General features: G+C 36.7%; 2 protein-coding genes across 4 annotated transcripts; one reads left to right on the forward strand and one right to left on the reverse strand.

Annotated features, from left to right (window-relative positions):
* Positions 1 to 828: 828 nt before the first annotated feature.
* On the reverse strand, positions 829 to 11,500 carry LOC116171065 (prion-like-(Q/N-rich) domain-bearing protein 25). 3 transcript variants are annotated; one of them, XM_031487721.1, is made up of 11 exons: positions 11,412 to 11,446; positions 3,452 to 4,126; positions 3,125 to 3,403; positions 2,914 to 3,072; positions 2,746 to 2,868; positions 2,571 to 2,699; positions 2,378 to 2,518; positions 2,224 to 2,331; positions 2,051 to 2,173; positions 1,869 to 2,003; positions 829 to 1,814 (listed from the first exon to the last, which is right to left on the reverse strand). In XM_031487721.1, exons 2-11 carry the CDS (start codon positions 3,630 to 3,632, stop codon positions 1,618 to 1,620), a joined length of 1,575 nt encoding a protein of 524 aa, XP_031343581.1. In that variant the 5' UTR covers positions 3,633 to 4,126; positions 11,412 to 11,446; the 3' UTR covers positions 829 to 1,617. The 3 variants fall into 3 exon arrangements, with proteins under 3 accessions (XP_031343581.1, XP_031343580.1, XP_031343582.1); XM_031487722.1 differs by having other exon boundaries at positions 832 to 1,814; positions 3,452 to 3,562; positions 11,412 to 11,500; XM_031487720.1 differs by lacking the exon at positions 11,412 to 11,446 and having other exon boundaries at positions 3,452 to 4,498.
* LOC116171064 (RING finger protein 17-like) lies at positions 9,278 to 16,417 on the forward strand. The gene is made up of 10 exons (XM_031487719.1): positions 9,278 to 9,473; positions 9,533 to 10,215; positions 10,263 to 10,404; positions 10,453 to 10,590; positions 11,967 to 12,094; positions 14,893 to 15,044; positions 15,174 to 15,380; positions 15,526 to 15,684; positions 15,732 to 16,122; positions 16,170 to 16,417. The coding sequence occupies exons 1-10, from the start codon at positions 9,378 to 9,380 to the stop codon at positions 16,315 to 16,317; spliced, it is 2,244 nt and encodes a 747-aa protein (XP_031343579.1). The 5' UTR covers positions 9,278 to 9,377; the 3' UTR covers positions 16,318 to 16,417.
* Positions 16,418 to 21,814: the final 5,397 nt, after the last annotated feature.

Raw genomic sequence — 21,814 nt, forward strand, 5'->3', positions numbered from 1 at the left:
AGAAACCAATTTCGAAAGAAAATTCAAAGGGCTGTAACTTTTGAACTAGTAGCCCAATCTGGGAACTGTGTGAAATTATGGATTCTACAGGCCACATTCTATAAGAACATTTTTTTCCGGGTCGATCTGAGACAATTTTTTTCGCGGGCCTCAAAAAAAGATTGATTGATTGATTGATTTATTGTGCTGAGAGACCGTACAGTCTTTACACTTGTCAGGGTTTGTATATAAATTTAACATAAATAATATAAGACACTATACAGATACACCTACATATAAGAGACAAACAAGACACAATTGCAGAATTAAAATGACACGATTGTAAAAAAAAGAAAATGTAAAATTAAGAGATCAGGTGACTAGACTCAACGAATTCTTCAAGCGAATAAAACACATGTGTCACTAAAAATGATTTTAACCTGTGTCTGAAGTTGTTATACGGTAATTGTCTGACATTTTGGGGCACAGTATTGAACAAGCACTTTGATTTATGAAGTACACCGTTTTGAGTTACAGCAAGGCGAGAAAATTGACGTCTAACGAGATCTTTTCGTCTAGTGTGGTGTTGGTGGACGTTAAATTGTCTTATAAGTTCTCCTTCGTTCTTCTTTGCATAACATAAAGGCAGTGTATAACCTAAGTCTATTGGGTACTCGAGCACAATAAACGTTAATATTATGTAATTTTAAAAAACCTGTGCCAGGTTTTATATTACAAAAAAACTGAGAAAAAAATTTTTTTCGCCAAAACTAAATTAGTTCTAATTAGGAATTACAATTATTAATTATTATATGATGCCTTGTGACATTAAAATAAAAAATAAATAAAATCATTAGACAAGCAAAAAAAAAAGAGAGGTTACCTCGGAGGTTACCAAGCGGTCACCCACGTTTTCAGCGAGGCATTGCCGTTGTTACGAAGTTACTGTTCTAAGGGAACCAATACCAATTGCAGAACATCTAAAAAAAAGCACACGAAAAGGATGCAGAAGCGACACGAATTTCGCGATTTAGCACTTTTTAAAAGATCGTTAAACAATTTTCGCATGCTTGATGAAAAGTGCGTCAAGATCGCAGAGGAAAAATGCGTTGAGTCCTGTGTTAAAAAAAAAGCTGCACAAAACAATAGAACGAATCCAAAACAAAGCAATTCTCAGCTATGTAGCAATAAAAAATTGACCGGAATTAATAATTGTTAACATTGAGTTCTGTAAAAGGTAAATTTCTCCTGTGGGAATTTGAACAATTTAGTCTTTAGTAATAAAACGGCAGATTCAGCAAATTAATATGACTGGTGCCAGTGCATATTAGGCATAAAGGATGCAGGACTGTCAAAAAAGTTTTTGTTGTTAAATATTTGTTTTGAGCTACTGTCTGCCAAGAATTTGGCAACTGGTTTTTTAATAAACAAAACCCCAAGTGTTTTTAAATTGTCTCTACTCAGAAAAACAATCTTTTTGGCTGGTTGGGTAGGTAACCTTTGCTAGTTGATGGGAATTTACCCCATCAGGATAATGAGCAGAGTAAATTGTGGAATATTTTATTCATTTGGTTTTATTCGTTCGTTCGATTCTCTGAGCTTTCTATAACTAATATCATTAAACAATGTAATTAATACCTATACTTTTAACAAAGCTATAACCAATATTGCAATAAACGCTGGAATTGCAATTGTGTTTGCCGATGATTCACAATCCGTCGACTCTGCATTCCTAGTCATGTTTCCTGGACAATCGCAATATCCATTACGGCACACAACATTACGCCCCAAAAACCTGTGACATTGTGCTACAGCGGTACACACATCACCCATTTCTGAGAAAAAAATTCATTTTAAAAAATTGGAGAATACCGCTAAACGGAATTTACTTCGTTGGAAGATGCACTTTCCATGAAGTGGAACAAACTGCTTGTTGCATGTACACTTTGATTGGACACAGTCACTATCAGGAGTGGCCGAGGAGCATTGCTCTTTAATTTGACATTCGGAATCTAACCCGACAACTAAAAGTGAATTTTACTAAAAGGACATTTGGCAGGTTGTTTCTCACGTGGAAGACAAGCTGTCTCTCCGTTAGCTATAAACTCCTCGTTGCAAGTGCACAGATTTTCCGAGTTACATGAGGCATTCGCTATGGTACATTTACTATCTTGCAGACATTGACTTCCTAAATCTAAAATAAAGGAACGCCATTTGTTAGCTGTAACAAACATCCGCACTCACTTGGTACACAGGATTTATCTTCCACGCGATATCCCGGAGCGCACTTGCAGGTACCCGCAATACACTGGGAATTCTTTATTTTGTCACAATCGCTATTATCGACGCAGCCTGAAAAATATCATTGAATCACTGAAAAATGATTCTCAGTAGGTACCTTCGGGGGCTTCGCATACAAAGGCGGCGTTGGGTTTAGGGAACATGGTACACTTGCACTTATGTTGCTCACACTTACTATGAGGGCCGAGTACGTAACACCTCTCATCATTGTTGCAGAACCAATTATCGTGCGTCATTGCTGAACAGAAATGAAATTACCTACGTTTTGTTCCCAACGGAGAATTACTCACGTTTCTGGCACGCGACAGTTCCCGCCAACGTGAAGTAGGTTTTCCAGCAGTAACACTTCCCCGCAACACAGCGACTGTTTGGGATTTCACACTGGCTATCATCCTTGCATCCCACTGCGACTCCAAGCTCTGAAAATCGTCGTTATTGCATTTTTAAAGGGGTTTGAAGGAATACCTGCTACACATTTCTTTTTGTCAGTATTGTAAGTAAACCCTCGTTTGCAATGGCACTTTTTGAAAGCAGGATGACACATGGCATTAGGGACCGTGGTGCATTTATCGCATGGAAGATTAATTTCTGAAATATCAGATTTGAGTACCTAAGCAACGGAATTATCTTAACCTAATCTGTTCACATCAAGATGTTGGATATCTAATTCAAGTGTTCTTCCAGTTACATTCTTCTTTTGGGCAGGTTCTAAACCATTAGCGCACTTTGAGCTTCTGCACACTCCATTTTCAAATCTACAGTCTGAGTTGAGGGAACAATACTCTCCGACCGCTAAAAGAGGTACATAGATGATCATAAAACTACTGAAGCAAAAATATCTCACTGGTAATGGCTGGCCGACAATCAAAATCACCCCGTAGGTAGTAGCCATCGTTACAAACGCATTTGCCTCCCTTGCAAGTCATCGCAAGCAAATCGTACCCGTTGAAACAATCTCGATCTCTTGCGCATTTATTATTTAAGGCAGCTTTTTTGACACATTGGCCCATGGCATAAATCCAACCTTTGGCGCACTCGCATTTCTTGTCGATGCAATCGTAATCGCCTAAGAGCCAACCGCACTGACGCCTGTCCTCGCATACGGCGTGCAGTCCAAGCGAGACTAAAACTCTCTGTAATACCTGAATGCTAAGGCAGAAAGGACACTTACCAGGCAAGCACTTAGTTACGTCTGTCGAAAGGACGGATCCAACGGGACATTTGCACAAATTTTGCTCGCATACGGCCGTTGGGACCTGACAATCTTCATTTTTCGAACATTCTAAAATTTGAGCGGCACAGTTCGTTAGCAATAAACTAGCGAGCATAACCAAAAACATTTTTTTGAACATTACGCTAAGAAAAAGTATGTCCGTATTGATCTCGTAATTTGAGTGGTGTGACGAGATTTCTGAATATCAGCACTCGTCGGATATCGCAACTTGGATTACAATGTGATAAAAATGTTATCTATTTTCAATTTTAGGTAGGAATTCATATGACTTGCCATATCCAAAGATTGGAGCGAAGGGCAATTACTTGGAGCACTCCAGATAACATCACCACCTCGCTATAGAACGCTATAGAAACTGAAGGAGGAGCTATGCATAGTCTGCTATGGTTGTATCCTAGGTTGTATCTGTTTTTGCAGGTTGTGGTCAACCCCTCTATGACTGTATGACCTGCAGTTCTAGTGTTAACAAAAATTACAAAAAGCCCCATAAACCTTGCCTTGATTTTTAATAACTGATGTCCATGTCCATTATCATATTACTTGGACAAATGGTGGAAGTATCATCGGCATAGTGTAAGGGATGGCATAAACGATTGAATTCATTATACACTGCTATTCATTAAGAAGCAGACATAGGAATTTATGTGTATTGTTTTTCCCTATGTCTACTTTTAAATGACAAAATCCCTTCTGAAGGGTGCCTAATTTCATGCAACCAAAATAACTTCTTAAAAAGTAAAGATCTGACTGTCACATTGCATTAATTTGAATATTATTGCTATGGCTTCCGTATTTTCGTTTTTGTGCGATATATTCAACTGAAGAAGAAGTTGGTATTGTCCATTGGTATAGTTCTGGTAACGGTTTAAGGAGTGTAAAGGATTTATTTTCTGTTAAGTGAAACAAGACTATTCAAACCAATTATAATAAAATTAGACTCCCTTCAGAAGAGATTTTGTCACTTATAATTGCACAAGAGGTTTGTATTTTACCGAGTAAATTTGGGTTGTTTAGGTAATGAAAATCTGTTGCCTAGCAATTAGACGAGAAAAACTGTCAACTAATAAAAATGCGACACCGCAGGTGGAGCATTTTTAGGTTGACAGTTTTTCGAGTCCAATTGCTAAAAGGAAACAGATTTGAATTGCCACAACCCAAATTTATTCGGTTTAAATACAAACCTCGAGTGTAATTCGGCAGGACAATTTAACGAACAAGAAATTCACCAAACTAATCAATTATTGACAGACGTCAAACTAGTCATATGGGTAAGGATAATGCGATTATTGGTTCGAAAATGAATAAGTGAAAAAACCACTAGTGCATTTGTCGCTGGAAAAGTTGCAGGTAACTTTTGCCGCTGTCAAAGTGACAATTACACTGCGGCTTATGTGATTTTTTATACATGAGTTGAATTGTCCTTTAAAAGGAAACATAGGGAAAAACAACGCACGTAAATCCCTATATCTACACATACAGCGTCATCTTTTAAATCCTGGTAGCATTCGGCTAGGACTGGACTGTGTTCTGCTATGGCGGTCTCTTATGTGCTAGAATGTGAGACATAGTCAGGAAGGGAATAAGAAAAATGAAATTTATGACGCACGAGGCTTGGTTCTGACTTCTGAGGAACAAATCCAAAGCGAAAAGCCAAAGAAAAAACCAACAAAAAACTGGCATGCATACACAAATAAAGCAATAGATCAACTACGGTAACAAAATGAAAATATCAAACGTATCTAAATTGTACAATGAAAATCAGGTACCTAATCGAGTTAAATGCGGTTAAATAAATTAAAAACGGGTGATTGATATCATAACTACAAATGGAAAACAAGATTGATCGTTTTGGTAAAAAAAAAGCACACCAAACACATCTACGGTTCAATTTAGTTAAAACAACACATAAAATGATAAATTGCATGTACCTAAAGGACATCAAATGGACATGGCGTTGTTCCGACATCGTTCAACATTAATTTAACACACACAAAATGTAAAAGGGAGAATGCCAGCAGTAGAAATGAAGACCATTACACACAGAAACCCGTATATTAAACAGAAGCAAAGTTAAATATATGGTCCCCTTTCTGGTATTGGTAAGACCAAAGAGCTTCAATCCGCACGAGATGAAAAAGAAACATATACGAAAGGTGCAACAGGGCAGGTCCTCTACTCGTTTCCTAGAAATTCCCCGAGATACCGAAAGAAAAAATCGCCTTTTTCATTCAGACTACAGAGGGGAATATAAAAAACCAAGAGCAGGGAACGGGATATGAGACTACGCCACAGTGCTGGGGCGGAGGGCGATAGATCAGCATGTTCAGGAGAGGTGGAATACACGGAAGTAGAGCAAGTGACAAGATATCGTCGTAATGGGAAGAAGGCCCATTCTCGGGGTGATCCCAGATAACAAAATCACATCCTTGTAATAATTAAAGAATATTCTTGGAATATTATAACATTCAGATTTTTCTGCGAATATTCCCTGAATCTGAAATGTTCCTTTTTGAATATTCGAAGGGGAATTTATGGAATATTCCTTGAATGTTTTTGAAACAATCACAAACGTGAGAAGAAATCACAAACGTGAGAAGAATATTCATACATATTTTTAGTATTGATCTTGCAGAATGAATTGTATAGGTAAATTTTCGATTGCATCATGCTGGTCAGTCTTTTGCATTTATAAATTGTATTTCTTCATAATATTCTCGGCTGGTTTTCCGGAAAAATAAATGAAGCAATTGATCGAATTAAGAGACCGGTATATTAGAATGAGATGAATTCTTAGTTGAATATTTGTTTATTATTCACAGAATATTCTGTGACTGAGTTCGATTATTCCTACAATAGTTACATTGAATAATCCTTGATTATTGTCGAAATGATTGAATATTTCGCATAATAAGAGAATATTCCAGGAATAATTGTATAGATTATTCATAGAATAATTAATATAAATATTGTTTAAAAATTTTATAAATAATTGAATATTTTTAGAATATTCAGTATATTGAGAGAATATTCCAAGAATTAAAGTTATCTGGGATGATTGAGGGAAATCAATTTTCACACGTATCTGCAACGTTCCTGATCTGTACGCTGCAGATGCTGTGTACCATGAGGATGGCCATAAACAATTTTTCTCGGTGGGAAAACCAACTAAATCAGCATATGCATGATTAAAACGCATTTTTGATACCTAATACAGCTCTCACTCTGTATTTTATTAGCGACGTTCAAAATTATCAATCTCACGAGTATAATGTTGACTGCGTTAAATAATGAATTTTATTTAATTTCAATTGATGGTACGTCTATATTTTGTAAAACAAATCACAAAAGTATAGTATTTTACATTATTAGCCAGGTAAGTGAGTTTTTACTGGCGATAGGAGAAGTTGACTAGCGAGCCGTTAGGCGAGCTTGTCATCTCCTAGAGCCAGTAAAAACTATTACCTGGCGTATAATGTACAATATTTTATTTGTTACTCATTTGTAAACAATAGTAAACGTAAATAATTAGTTCTTAAATTAATCTTGAAGAAATGTCTAAAATATCATGTTATCCATGTAACAGAGACTTCGCATTAATTCTGGCCAATGAAATTACTAGATTACTAACTTGTAAAATTTTTACAGGTCTGCTGTCAGTTTTACAGGTCTGCTGTCAGTTTTACAAGTCAGTAGCGTTTAAACATGACGTTTACCCGTTTGCGTTTTGTCTTGTTAATCAACGTTTACAACTGAGTAACAAATAAAATAATTAAGTTTTTATACTGGTAGCGCTATCTAACGGTAAAATTATAGCATCTCCGAAAACCATATCGAAATTATTTTCTTAAATTATCGATCTCGCAAGTAATCTATCTCAAAATAGACTAGAGCCTGCACATCTACACTATAGCAGAAAGATTTTAGTAGAAATTTGGTCTTTAGCTATTGTAGTTGCCGAGATCTCACCCGGACAGCCGGCCAGCCAGCCATAACGAATATAATAGCGTATTTTTTTCAAAAATGTAGAGGTAAGGCTACAGGAGGATTATGTCAGTGTGGGAATGGATGAAATATTCCGTTATTTGGAAGAGAAGGACAATGGATGAGTTAAGGAATCAGATCACTGGGCGGTGAGAAACCACAAGTGAAGTGGGTCAGGGGAAACTACATGAAAACTGTGGAGACAAGGTGGTTTTCCGTAAGGTGCGTAAACACAAACGTGACGTCTTGAACGCTGCTTGAGTATGCATCCCGTAATAAAGACGAAGAAGAAGAGAACATTGCTCATTCCATTATTTCAACCGTTCGCCAACGATCCTTTCTTTACCCAATCCTATGGTAGAAGGGGGAAAGTTTGGTGTTCTCGACATGCAATCTTTTTTATCGCGTACCACAAAAGGGCTTGAAGAAGGTTATTATTTCCCATATCTCCCCATGTACTCGTACCAAGCCTTCTAGACGCGTTGTGGATATGTAGTGAATGCGTTTCCCAGGGGATACCTGAATGGAAAGGTTTCAAGACGTCATAAATTCACCACCCAATGATGAAAACACTCAGATATGCAGCGGAAGGCACCGCCCATCTTGCGTTGTTGACTAGCTTCGTAACAATGGATCGGTCGCTCTATTTGAAATCTCGAGACATTACCAGCACTTCTTTGAGCAACATTGAAATGATACCCGGAAGGTTTCATACGCTCACGTCTATTTTGGGATGTATTGGTCTGAAGGAACACTTGGCCTACTCTTTTGCTCCCAATTCAGTAGAAAATATGCTAAATGGTAAAGCTTACAGCAGCGCCGTCAGAGGCCATCTAACTAGAACAGCACAAAAAGGTGCCAGTTTCTCCGCAGACGACAAACGAGCAATTCTGAACATGTTTGAGCCTGGAGAGGCAAAAAGTCAGCTCAAATGCCACCACCCTCACTTGTGTTCAACAAAAACTAAGCCGGTGCGTTTTTTCATGATTACGTTGAAAGTTATACAAAATTTAATAAGCTTTTATTTTTATGAACATCATTTTTTGTTCTAACTGATTTTTCAAGTTATACGTAAAAAAGTGAGGCCCTCAAAACCGTTCTATCCCCCCCTCCCCCCTTAGCATAACCGCGATAATCGGGGGGACTTTACTATATGTTGATTAGGGGAGCGCCCCCTACACAATTCCCAAGGAATTGGTAAAGACATGAATTAGTTTTTCCTATTCTGACTGGGGTAATTAGCTGACACAATGACAAAAGGATTAGGTAAGTCCTAAAGAGAACATTTGAGTTTCTGTGAAATGAAATAAATTTGATTCGTTTAAATTAATTATTTTGGAACATTATGATCGCGATTTGAATTTGTTTCAATAATCCCCATTTTCAAGTTTTACATGGCACCACTATAGCTAGGCAGAATTTGAAGGCCGTCTGGCACACATTCAAGGTATAGATAGACTATACGTATTGCAACAAAATTCCAGCTATCTAGAACAATTCCCTTAAAAGTAGTTAAAAACCGCAGAAGTGGAACCGGACGGACGGACAAAACGCAATAATTAGGATATTAATTATTAATCATTAATATATATAATATGTAATTTTGTTCCTGTTCTTCCTAGAAGGGTGAGCAATTTAAAAATAGGAGGTCAAACACATTGAGGGTAAGATCCATAACACAATTTTAAGAAAATATATCTGGGTAGGCGCACTCGCAGGCGGTAGTTAATTTTATCGTAGTTCAAATATATACTAGTAGTGCAAGTGCATTGTGTTGCACCTGTCTTGTGTTGTGTTTTCTCTTCTTTCAACCACGTTTCATTTCAGTTTTTGTAATTGTAAATACGTTCCTATTCAACTTCTGTACACATTTACCGTAAAAATGGATAGACGAAAAAAGGAAGTTACGAATATTGTAAAGAACTTGCAAGATGAGTGCAATATAACTGTGGAATTGTTGAATAAACTTTTATCTATGGTAAGTTGCAGATAAGACAAGTGAAGTGAATGAAAGTGAATTTCTGAATTACTTTTTAGTGTCGTTCACAAGCGGACATATTTAAAAACCTGGACAAGAAAGACTTTAACTTGGGCACTGGACGTTTTCTAGCGTTCACACAATTTCAAAATGGTATAATACAAAAACTATTACAATTTGATATTACTCTCGAGGAAATGATTGACGACGTGGAAAGACCATGTAATTCAATTGTGGATGTGCAATCGGAGTTAAATTGTTCTACGGAACAAAGTAAATTGTCATTAGAAACGCAACGTGAAATGTCGGATGCTAATACTCAAACAGATTCGTTATACGAAATAAAGTTAGATAGAATCAATGACTTCCTAAATGATATTGGACGAGAGTCGCCTTTGCCTAAGGAAATTGATGATCCCGTTGAAAGTATTCACAAGGATGTTGTGACAGGATCAGTTTCAAGTTCAGAGTACTTTTGCTGTGGGGACGATACAAAAGTAGAAGGCGATGTTAGTAACTGTGTTGAATTGACTGAATCTGCCCCCATAGTGAAATTAGCCGAGGAGGCAACACCTGATTGCCTTGTTGTTGACTACAAAGAAGAGATAATGGACTTTGTCTTAAGTGAAATACGGGAATCTGACCCAGTGGAAGTAAATGATCTTTGCATGATTGGTCACATAGAGTCTCCTACCGAATTTTACATACAAGTGGTTAATGACAGAAGCATGCTACTCGATGAGTAAGTAGGTATCTATTTTTTAGGAGCGTTTTGACCTCGTTTTTTAGTCTCTCATATCTACTAGAATCAACAGTAAGGGACCACGGTCCATTTCCGTGCAAACAAGAAGCTATGGAAAGCTTAGGTAGATACTGCTGTATAGAATTGTGTGATTATTGGTATCGCGTCGAAGTTCTCGATTGGTCGATGGTAAACACCTTTTGGGTTTTTCAAATTTAAATCTCTTCCCAATTTTAGGATCGTGCTGAAGACGAGGTCTTAATTCAGTTGATTGATTTTGGAACAACATATCATCATACATATAAAGATTTACGATCTCTCTGTCAAGATGCGTATCTATTGCCAAGAATGGCGCAATTGTGCCATTTGGAAGGGGTAGGTTGTCAAATTAAAATTTACGTTCTTGATGCCAAAAAAAATATACTTCAGAATCAATCATAATCAACTTTATTTTTTTATATGGCCTGTAAAAAAGGCACATACTGTATGAGTAGCATTTTATTAGCATTACAGCGAGGTATGGGACACAAAAAAAAACAAAAGTTGGAAATTGTTGGTTTCAACAGGATGGTGCACCCCCGCACAACGCCATAATACCTATCGAACACATTTCCTTTAGAAATATGGACACAGTTCGATGGTACAGTTGACTTTCTGACCCGCCCTGGTATCTCAGTCTAACTCAGACCCCCTTAACAATCCCCACACCACGGCCTAACCAACGTTTTATCTCGAAAGTGCACGCATTGTTATCACTTTTACTTCCAGACATACTTTCGTTCACTTTCGCCATGAAGCGGTATATGTGTAAATGTTTAACAAAATAACTAATTCAAACCCAAATTTTGCACGACACTAAGCAGTGGTCAGTGGGAGGATGTATGTCAACGACATCTGTTCTCAATACAGTAGGAAGTTGATTATCCGAACTTTTGGGTCGTGGCAACCGCGCACACTCTCCACAATGCGTTTTTTGATATCGCTAGACATACCCGTTCGCTATGAAGCGGTACACGTGTAAATGTTTTCAGTATAAGATGGTAAATCAACTAGAGACATAGATAAATCTTCGTTGATGATTCCTTATTTTTATAAAGTCTTGAAATGAATTTATTTATCAATGACAATCACAATTTATAACAGCGCGAAGTATTTATTACTTAGAACTGTCTTGAAACGCAATTCGATTTACTTACATAGGAAACACGAGCTATTTCCTGGAAAGTTTGCGTCACATCTGCCTTCGTTCTTTATCGCCGATGTGTAATCCTTTATGGCGCCTCGATTTCTATCGGAATTTCTGGAATATTTGCTACATGATAATTAAAAATCCATACAATACATGAAATAACACCACAAATGATTTATATATATTAAACATATCCAAGCATGTAAAGAAGCATTTATAAAGAACATTTTTCTTTTCTTAATTGGTTTTAATTGAAATCCGCCCAAACTTAACTGTGTTCAAGCTTTTTGCGATGAAGTGTGCAGTTTCTGTTGCAATCAATTTTACCAATTGTAGAGATCATGGGCAGGTCAACCTAACTTTTGAAAAAAAAAACTTAAATAATTCAACGTTGCCATTTTAGAAAGTGATGATTGATTGCCTATGTAGCAGAACATGTGCAAGTATCATTACAGGTGGCATCCTGATAATTTACTACATTTTACCACGAGAGATTCAGACTAACTGAGAATCACTTTCACATGTTTGTTCGGGGTGATGATAGGTTTTGTCTTTATTGCAGGTATATCCAATGATGCCAGATGAAAATGACAAATGGTCAAACGAATCTATTACATTTTTCAGTGATATATGTGGCGATCTAGGCAAGTCAGTCTTTCGCATAACCTACGTTTCTCCCATAGACGAACGGTAAGAGAATTATTTTCCAGTTGACACTAATCCAGCCATGCAAGTTATCTGAAATAGATCCAATATAATGCTCCCTAGGAGAGAATGCCGGTCAGAGAACACGTGATCCTGGTCTACAGTCATATGTTTTTCATATTAAACCCATCGACATATAATAAATGGACTGCGCGTGTCAATGATAAGCGTGGGCACTGCAGGTGAGAGAGAAGGGAAAACTGCAAGGCAAGGGCAAGTTACTTCTTACGATTACGCATCTGATTGGTCCTTTCAATTTAATTTTAATGCGATCGCGATCGCTTCTGTTGAAAGAACCAATCAGACGCGTAACCGTAAGAGACAGCTTGCCCTCTTAGTTTTCCCTTCTCTCTCATCAGCAGTATCCGTGCTTAGAACTGGCCCTTTCAGTCCATTGTCAATCAATGATTAAACCATACGATTGTGGACTGGGATCTAGTGTTCTGTGACCAGGGGGTAAACACCTGGGGAAGTAATTGTACAGAATGAAGGAAGTACGGGGAAGTCCGGGGAAGTTCGAGGAAGTACGGGGCGGGGAAGTATATGGGAAGTACAGAGGGAGTACTCATTTGTTCATAAGATGCGAAATGTGACAGAAGGTGACCGGAGAGGTAAAATCTGGTAAACACTTGAAAAGTAATCCGGCAGTTGTTTCTGAGTGCATAAATCCCGCCTTGTTCGAAAAAAGTCAACACCTATGATTGTGATTATCTATATAGATACCTAAAATCAAAACCTATTTTTTCAATTTAATAACCTTTTTTCCATTTGTAAAGTAAGCTTTCTCATTAGTTGTTCAAAGTAGTTATTAATGTGGTCATTATTAACTAGTAGTCAATAATGAGAACTGTCACGCTGTCGCTTTTAGAAATCACAACCCGAAATTTCGCTCAATTTCAGATAAGTTCTCTAAAATGAATAATCGCCACTATCCGTCATTTTCAGAGAAATTACTCGTACATACTTAAAATTATCACATTTTGAAAAAATTCGAACGAAATTACTTTTTGAAAATATCTCAATGACAGAACAAGATACGACCTTCTTGACTACTACTACTGTTACTACGCACTTAATTGACATGTTAAATTAATAAACAAAAAATTCTGTCCACTGTTCACTTTTTTAATAATATAGATCTGAAAGGAAAATGAAAAATCGCCATTTTTAAAAAAATTCAAATATTTTAGTAACAAATAGAGCTATGGAAAAAAGTTTCAAATAAAAGTTGCAAGAATCGATGGGAAAAATTCAATGGGTGTAAAAAAAATTTTCAAAATGGCGGATTTCCAGATATTGACATGAACTTCCTTATTTTAAATAGACGCCATATTTGATTTTACGTCACTCGATAGAGACAAAAATACAAAACCACTGACGAGACAGTAGGTAAACGACCGAATTTGGTTTCAATCACAATTGGCCATGGAATGATTGCCATAAGAAATACATTGTAAACTTCGAGGCAAAAATGCAAGGTTGATTCCCAAATGAAATACTAAGGGCAACTGGGGTTGAGTGTTTCGTATCACTGGTTTTGTAATTTTTTCTATATCGAGCGACGTAAAAATCCAATATGGCGTCCATTCAAAACAAGGAAGTTGATGTCAATTTCTCGAAAACCGCCATTTTGAAAAAAAAATGTGTACGTCCATTGAATTTATCCGATCGAATCTTTCAACTTTTACTTCAAACTTTTTTCGATAGGTACCTCTTTTTGTTACTAAAATATTTGAACTTTTTTAAAATGGCGATTTTAACATTTTTCCAGTTATCTACGAAACGTTATTTTCTTCAAAATATCGCATTGGAATATCCATCAACATCAAAAGACTTCAAACTTTACCAATTTAACCGAATCTGTAAGTATAATATTAACAAAGATAGCCATGTTATCCTACTCAGTTTAAGACACCCTGCATACACTACGATAGAGAAGTCTACGCACCTTACATCCCTCGGCGCAAGCGCCTTAGGGTGTATTCTTCGTGCTCATCAGGTAATAATAATAAAACCTTATGAGAAATTTTCAAAAATCTTGAATACCTTGAAAACCTTTGATGCTGGGTATAGGGAAATGTGCTATCAAACGACGTAGATTTTCATGTAGATGCCGGAAATACAATATAGGGTGTATTTGCTTTCGATAGATCATGGAAAACTATGTTAGTATGCACATTTTCAGATTTCAATTATTAATGGGAGTCTGAATACTTTTAGGTAACGGTTTACGTGATTACCGATAAATTAGTATTGTTATGTATCCATCTATGAATATTATTATTGTTCGGTACAAATGTTATTATAAAGTTTAGTAAAAAATGCTGACAGGACAATTATTTATGTCTTAATTTCTTTCACTAAAAATTCCTTCAAACCTCATGTAAATACAAAGGTAAATATTAAATAGGTAAGTGTGAAAATAAATAATGATTAATTTTGGGAAAGTACAAGGGAAGTGCTAGGGAAGTACAAGGAAATACTGGGAAGTAAGGGGAAGTAAAGGGAAGTACAGGGAAGTATAGAGAAGTATTGTACAAATTTTAGGTCTGGTCATTACCCCCTGCCTGTGACCGACATTCTCTCCCGGGTAGTCTAGTAGCGCATAACTCGTTAAGTATTCTTTTTAATAAAAAATATGTGTATTTATTCAATATTCATTACCATAGATAGATAGATACCAACATAGAACATAACACTATTCTCAAATAGATATGGTAATTTGCGCACAGATCTCTAATAAATAAGTATGTAGGTATAAATGCATTGTCAATCTGTTTCAGAAATTCTTACGGAGTCCGCCTTACAAGAAACGAGAGACAGCAAAATTTAGATATTCGACAAACTCTTCTGAACAAAAATTTTGCCAGTGCCGCCGACAACCATTCAGTTATCAAAAATAACTTTATTCTTGATCAATTACGATTATGTCATGGTACGGAACATTACGCTTTTAGCTTGAAGTAACCAATCAATTTTTTTGTGTAATTTGAGCCGTATTTCAGTTTCATTTCCTTTTTGAATAAACCATTTTTTCTTACGCTTTGTAATTACCTCAACACAGGCTTGCAAGATCTTCAGGCAGACGCGTCGACGAACGATCTTCTTGAAATGTATTTCAAGCACGTCAAGCTCGTCGAGGCGGGAAATGTCAACGAGGCGGTAATGGGTTACGACCCGCGGGACGAAGCCTTAACTTGCAAGAATTTACGAGCGGACGGCACTTGTTATAAGGGAAATGCCTGTAAATTTCGCCACGTCCCACTTCGAGGTTTGTAAATAGATTCACCCCTGACTTAACGTTAAACTTAACGTGCGCGTTATCTGAAGAAAACGTTTTTTGGCAAATAACATGCACCTTTTAAGTTTGACGTTCCTGATACATCACAGAGCGTCTTATACGGCTAAATTTACAGATGGCTATACCATGGATAAAGTTCCCGTTTATCATAGGGCATATGCTGAGCTGCAAATGCCAGAAGAAAATGAGGAAATCACCTTAAGGATAACCGAAGTCATTAACATACAACGTTTCTACGCACAAATACGGTCTAGCAGTAATACATCTAAATACAGTGAGTACATTATGAACTTTCGAATAAATGCGAACAACACTTTTTAGGATCCACCTTAACTCAGCTTATAAACATAATGAACGAACCAGATACAGCGAAAGCATATAAAAAACTACTCCAACCTCCTGGTCACGGTCAGTTGGTAATAGTCAAACTACCAAATGAAAAATGGTACCGGGGTCAAGTCACCTTCGTGAACATACCCGAGAATGACAACAACGAGATCACAGCTAATGTCTTTGTCGTTGATTTCGGTAGTACTATTGTCGCTAGGATCTCCGACCTAAGAGAAATGCTCAGGGACTTCTTGTACCTCCCCTTTCAAGCGGTCGAGTGTAGGATACATAATATTCGACGTAAGAGCGGGGTCGAAGAGTCAGCTGCTACGAAATACCTCGAAGGTTTATGCTTGGGTTCAATGCACACGGCGAGAGTTATGTAAGTATCATAAACTGAATTACTGTCAATTGCAACGTCGTCTGCAGCTCCAGTACGGTGCAAAGCCATTTGCACGTTCATTTATACACTCAAGACGGTGAAGATGTGAGTGAGATTATTAGCGCTAACGGATACGGCGAACTAGGTACTGAAAGTTACATACCAAATGAAGATGAAAAATATTTGATTGACTAAAATAGCAATTGATTGGTGTTATTAACATAAATAGACAAATGCGAAATGACTATTATTTGTATATGTAATTAAAATATGAATAAATTATTTTTCTCCAGAAGGTGCGTACTTATTGTCAACTACAATGTGGGTGACATGAAATTGTAAGATACGGATACCGTGTAGGTACGCCCTTACAATGTTCTTGTAATAACACTACACATCAGATAAACCTCTCGCCAGGAAAGATTGCCGGTCACAGAACACTTGATCCCGGTCTACACAAAAAGACTTCGTTTAACATTGGCACGATCATATTCCGGAAGTCGCTCGCATCTTAAGAAAAACATAGATTGTAGATCGACACAAGGTGTGCTGTGACCGGCAATCTTTCCTGGCGAGAGTTATAGAAGACTGATGCAGTAAGTAAGTAAAAGTTATAGACTAGAAACCAATTTCGAAAAAAAATTCAAAGGGCTGTAACTTTTGAACTAGTAGCCCAATCTTGAAATTGTTTGAAATTATGGATTTTACAGGCCACATTCTATAATAAAAATTTTTTTCCGGGTCGATCTGAGACAATTTTTTTTCGGGGCTCAAAAAAAGGCAGTGTATAACTTTTCTTTTTTACCAAAAATCGACCAAACCAAAATTTCTCGGGAAAACACTTTTTCTTATTAATTTGGGTGCGTAGAATCCAAATCAATTCGTACTTTTTCGATCAGACTTCTCAATCAAAAGTTATATAGACTAGAAACCAAATTCGAAAAAAAATTCAAAGGGCTGTAACTTTTGAACTAGTAGCCCAATCTTGGAACTGTTTGAAATTATGGTTTCTACAGGCCACATTCTATAAGAAAATTTTTTTCCGGGTCGATCCGAGACAATTTTTTTTTCGGGGCTCAAAAAAAGGCAGTGTATAACCTTCCTTTTTTACCAAAAATCGACTACACCAAAATTTCTCGGGAAAACACTTTTTCTTATTAATTTTGGTGCGTAGAATCCAAATCAATTCGTACTTTTTCGATCAGACTTCTCAATCAAAAGTTATAGACTAGAAACCAATTTCGAAAAAAAATTCAAAGGGCTGTAACTTTTGAACTAGTAGCCCAATCTTGGAACTGTTTGAAATTATGGATTCTACAGGCCACATTCTATAAGAAAATTTTTTTCCGGGTCGATCTGAGACAATTTTTTTTCGGGCCTCAAAAAAAAGGCAGTGTACAACCTTCCTTTTTTACCAAAAATCGACTGCACCAAAATTTCTCGGGAAAACACTTTTTCTTATTAATTTTGGTGCGTAGAATCCAAAACAATTCGTACTTTTTCGATCAGACTTCTCAATCAAAAGTTATAGACTAGAAACCAATTTCGAAAGAAAATTCAAAGGGCTGTAACTTTTGAACTAGTAGCCCAATCTTGGAACTGTTTGAAATTATGGATTCTACAGGCCACATTCTATAAGAAAATTTTTTTCCGGGTCGATCTGAGACAATTTTTTTTCGGGGCTCAAAAAAAGGCAGTGTATAACCTTCCTTTTTTACCAAAAATCGACTGCACCAAAATTTCTCGGGAAAACACTTTTTCTTATTAATTTTGGTGCGTAGAATCCAAAACAATTCGTACTTTTTCGATCAGACTTCTCAATCAAAAGTTATAGACTAGAAACCAATTTCGAAAGAAAATTCAAAGGGCTGTAACTTTTGAACTAGTAGCCCAATCTTGAAACTGTTTGAAATTATGGATTCTACAGGCCACATTCTATAAGAAATTTTTTTTTCCGGGTCGATCTGAGCCAATTTTTTTTTCGGGGCTCAAAAAAAGGCAGTGTACCTATAAGTGATGCGGATTAAGACAGCTATCAAAGGGATCAAGGTTAATGGATTGAATGCGAGTAGGCTAGTTTACGGAACCACTAATCGCTCCAATGTACTTTACCCTAACCTAGATTGCACAAGAAAAGATACAAAAGAGTTAAGGAGCAGAACATAGTGCCATGTGCAATGGCAAATCACTAAACTACCCACCATACCCCTATCCAGCTAGCTTAAACCAAAACAATGTTCAAATTTAGAATTGTAATTATTATCATCGTGGACGTTCAGCTCCTGTCAGAATGAAGAATCTCAATGTTAACTTGAAATTAATAAAATTTGGGCGAATTTACACAAATTTTCATTAGCATCCGACGCACGAAAAGAGAAATCTTTCATGAAAACTATCCGGGTCGAACAATAGGTTCAATTATGATTAAACACATTTAACACAAAGTCTTAATCCGCAAAACATAAAAAAATTGAAACAACCATGCCGGAAGAAAGAAAAGCATTCAGAGCTTGTTTACATATACCACGCAGGCAGACGTTCGACACAATTAAATTAAAAAATCTTAATTAAAAACTGTGCACCAATATTTCTTACTTTTGGCATCTTTGTTTTTAATAGCGGTTATAAAAGCAACGCTCCGTAAATGTTTGTTGTTAATTTGGGTTATTTAATGCAGGTTATCATCTATTTGAGTTCACTGGTCTGGTAGGCGACATTTTATATTTTTTTATAATTTTCTATCTTTGTTTATGAAATTGACTTTTGATTTAACTTCAATGCAGAATCACATATTTGATACCTACCCAATGTTTCGATTGCATGATCTTGGTCCCAATTTAGAATTTATTATATTTTTGATTATTCTTTTAAACACGTGGAAATTATCGAATTGTTTGAAGTTTGAGGTAAGTATGTATATTGAAGAACATGGTCACGAGGGTTGTAAATAATTGTAACCACATTTGAGTTACGACACCCTATGCCGGGGGACTGTTTTCGAAACTCAACTTTAGGGTGGGGAACTCCCGCAATGAGGGTTCATGCTACCTGTCTGGGGGGCGAGACTCTGCTAACACAAAAAGTTTTCGGTTTCGATTTATATGAGTTGCGATTCGTTATTTTTCACATGTTCTGTACCTTAAAACGTTGAGTTCGCCCTCCAAAGCCATGTAATTCACCATCTTGCTTTTAACATCTACCTTTTTTTTTGTTATCTACTTGTACCCCAACCAGTTTCTTTGTTTTGCAACTTACTTTCGACCTGTTTTGCTATCTTGTTTGTGTATGAGATTGATATTTGCAACAAGTTATCTTATAAACATTGATAACAGTTTCACTCTTGTTCATTCGAGATTATTATGATTGTTAAAATAACTGATCAAAATACGAACTATAGGTACTACTACGCCATTATATATTGTTTTATTTTGTGTTTTTTTTTACAACTAACGTAAGAGGGGGCCTGCCTTAGATGTTTGATCACTTTTTTTAGAGTTTACCAGAGTTCTAAAGCATTTTGAATTGAAACCTTTGGACGATGTCAACTGTCATGGATTTAGTGCACCCCCACAATTAGATTCCACATAACCATATAGACTTAAGAATTGCGTTATTGGCTGCTATCGGATCATCGCCGACCTACGTCGTCTGCAAATGAAGCTATCTTGGTAGGGTTAGTTTCTGGTAAGTCTGCAGTGTATATAAGAAAGAGAAGTGGTCCCAAGACGCTACCCTGAGGGAGTCCAGATGCAATAGGAAAAAAATTGGATGCTTCTCAGATGGAAAAAATGCGACGAGCGGAATTTTGTTTTTCCTTTATTAAAAACAAATGCGCCTCTATAGATAATATTTTGGAATTCCATATCCTTACTAAGTATTTGGCACATAACACAATGTATTTTATGACGTAATTCGTAACCAAAGGCCTCTATAACATTTTGCCCTGCCTCAACTTTGCTTCTTGTTGTCTAATTATCGAAATATGAGTAACCGAAGCCATCTTAGGAACAATAATGAGTCGTTTTCTTTAGTGAGCAATATGGGAAAAGGAACCTTTGCGGTTCTTTTTAGATAACAATTACTAGACTATTTATCTTTATATTTTGACTACAATTCCGGTCAAAAGCGTTTTTTTTAGTTGTGGAATTGTAAAACTTTTCGATTATATGGATTTGATTTTTGCAATTCAAAAATTCTGTTGCAATGAAATTGTTTTGTAAAAGGCTTTGCCCAGACTTTTTAGGTAGACACGGAAGTGAATGAACGCGTGTGTTTTAAATTGAAGTTTGTGAATTGCTGCAATAAACTGAGGGACGCTGAACAGGATTAGGGTATTTAATAAACAATTGTTTATTCAATGATTACGGGTAGAGATAAGGTAAGAGAGTAGCTTATAGATAGTTGCAATAACATTAACAAGAGATAGCGTAGTTTAGCATTGCTAAAGTAAATCAAGGTAATCGCTTTTGCTAAAGGTTAGAGGAGAGTATAGAAAGCGAATTAAATAGTGGACGATTTCGGTATGCTCGCCTGGGTTGTTTTTATTTACATATTGAAGAGAGAGCATTTTGAACTGGATGAAAAAGAGAGTAGGTAGATATGTGCTCAGCGAAAAGTGGCAAAAAATTCCCGTTGTGTCCAAAGAGAAAGCAGGCCGTCTTGTGTAAATTTTAATTCATTGGCGTTTGACCCAAAGTTAAATTTATAAATTTTGATCATTAATTTACTTGTCGAATTGTGTGTATGTCTACTGATTTTTGGTTGGCTTTTCGCCTTGAAGGGACAATGACGGGGATGGTAGATAACTGTAACCGAATCAGTTACGACACCTAATGCCGGGACTGATCTCGAATCTCAACTGTAGGCTTGGATACCCCGGACGAGGGACCAGTTACCTATTCCAGGAGTGGACTTTTGCTAACAAAGACTCTTCGGTTTCGAACCTTTATGCGATATCAGTTGCGATCCACATATAGTTTGGTATTAACGTTGCATTTATCCTCTAAGTCCATGTAACTTTAAATGCCGTTTTTAACAAATGATGATTTTATTGTGCCAAAGATGAGTCACATCCTGTACTCTTCACTCTAGCCCAGAATTTTGTTTATCTGATTACCTAGACTATTGTTCCCTAACCTTGTTTTTAACCTTGCCTCATGCCGGCAACCAACTTTGTGTATTTTTTACGGTTACTTTAGTTAGTAACATTAAGTAATACCTAGACAAAGTTTTGGCCATTTCGGTGTTTTATTTTGCGTTCCTTTCCTACTGTACTTAACGTTGTTTACAACTAACGTAAGTGGGCTCTGTCTTAGACTTTCGATCACGTGCCACTTTTCCATTTTAAATTTAAGCGGGATCCGGTTAGCTTTTGGAGGGAATAGCATTTTTAGACGTTGCCGCTTTGATTTGATTTCCACGTGAAGTTATCGTAGAGCCTGGGGATTACGTACATTACAAATGGAAAAAGGACAAGAGAGAGAAGGCACGGGGCAATGGTTGAAAGAAAAACTTACACGTAAAAGAGACGAAAACGACTAAAATAGAGGGGAATAATTGCGGAACTAACATGGAAAATGGAGAGGAAAGTTATGAGAGATAAGGCGAAGTTAAAGAGAAACAAGATGTAGGTACATAGACGACGAGTTGGTTTATGAAGAAAGAAGGGTACAGAGAGAGATTATAGAGGAGG

Source organism: Photinus pyralis, unplaced genomic scaffold (genome assembly GCF_008802855.1).
Source record: "Photinus pyralis isolate 1611_PpyrPB1 unplaced genomic scaffold, Ppyr1.3 Ppyr1.4_LG5, whole genome shotgun sequence".
Taxonomy (NCBI): domain Eukaryota; kingdom Metazoa; phylum Arthropoda; class Insecta; order Coleoptera; family Lampyridae; genus Photinus; species Photinus pyralis.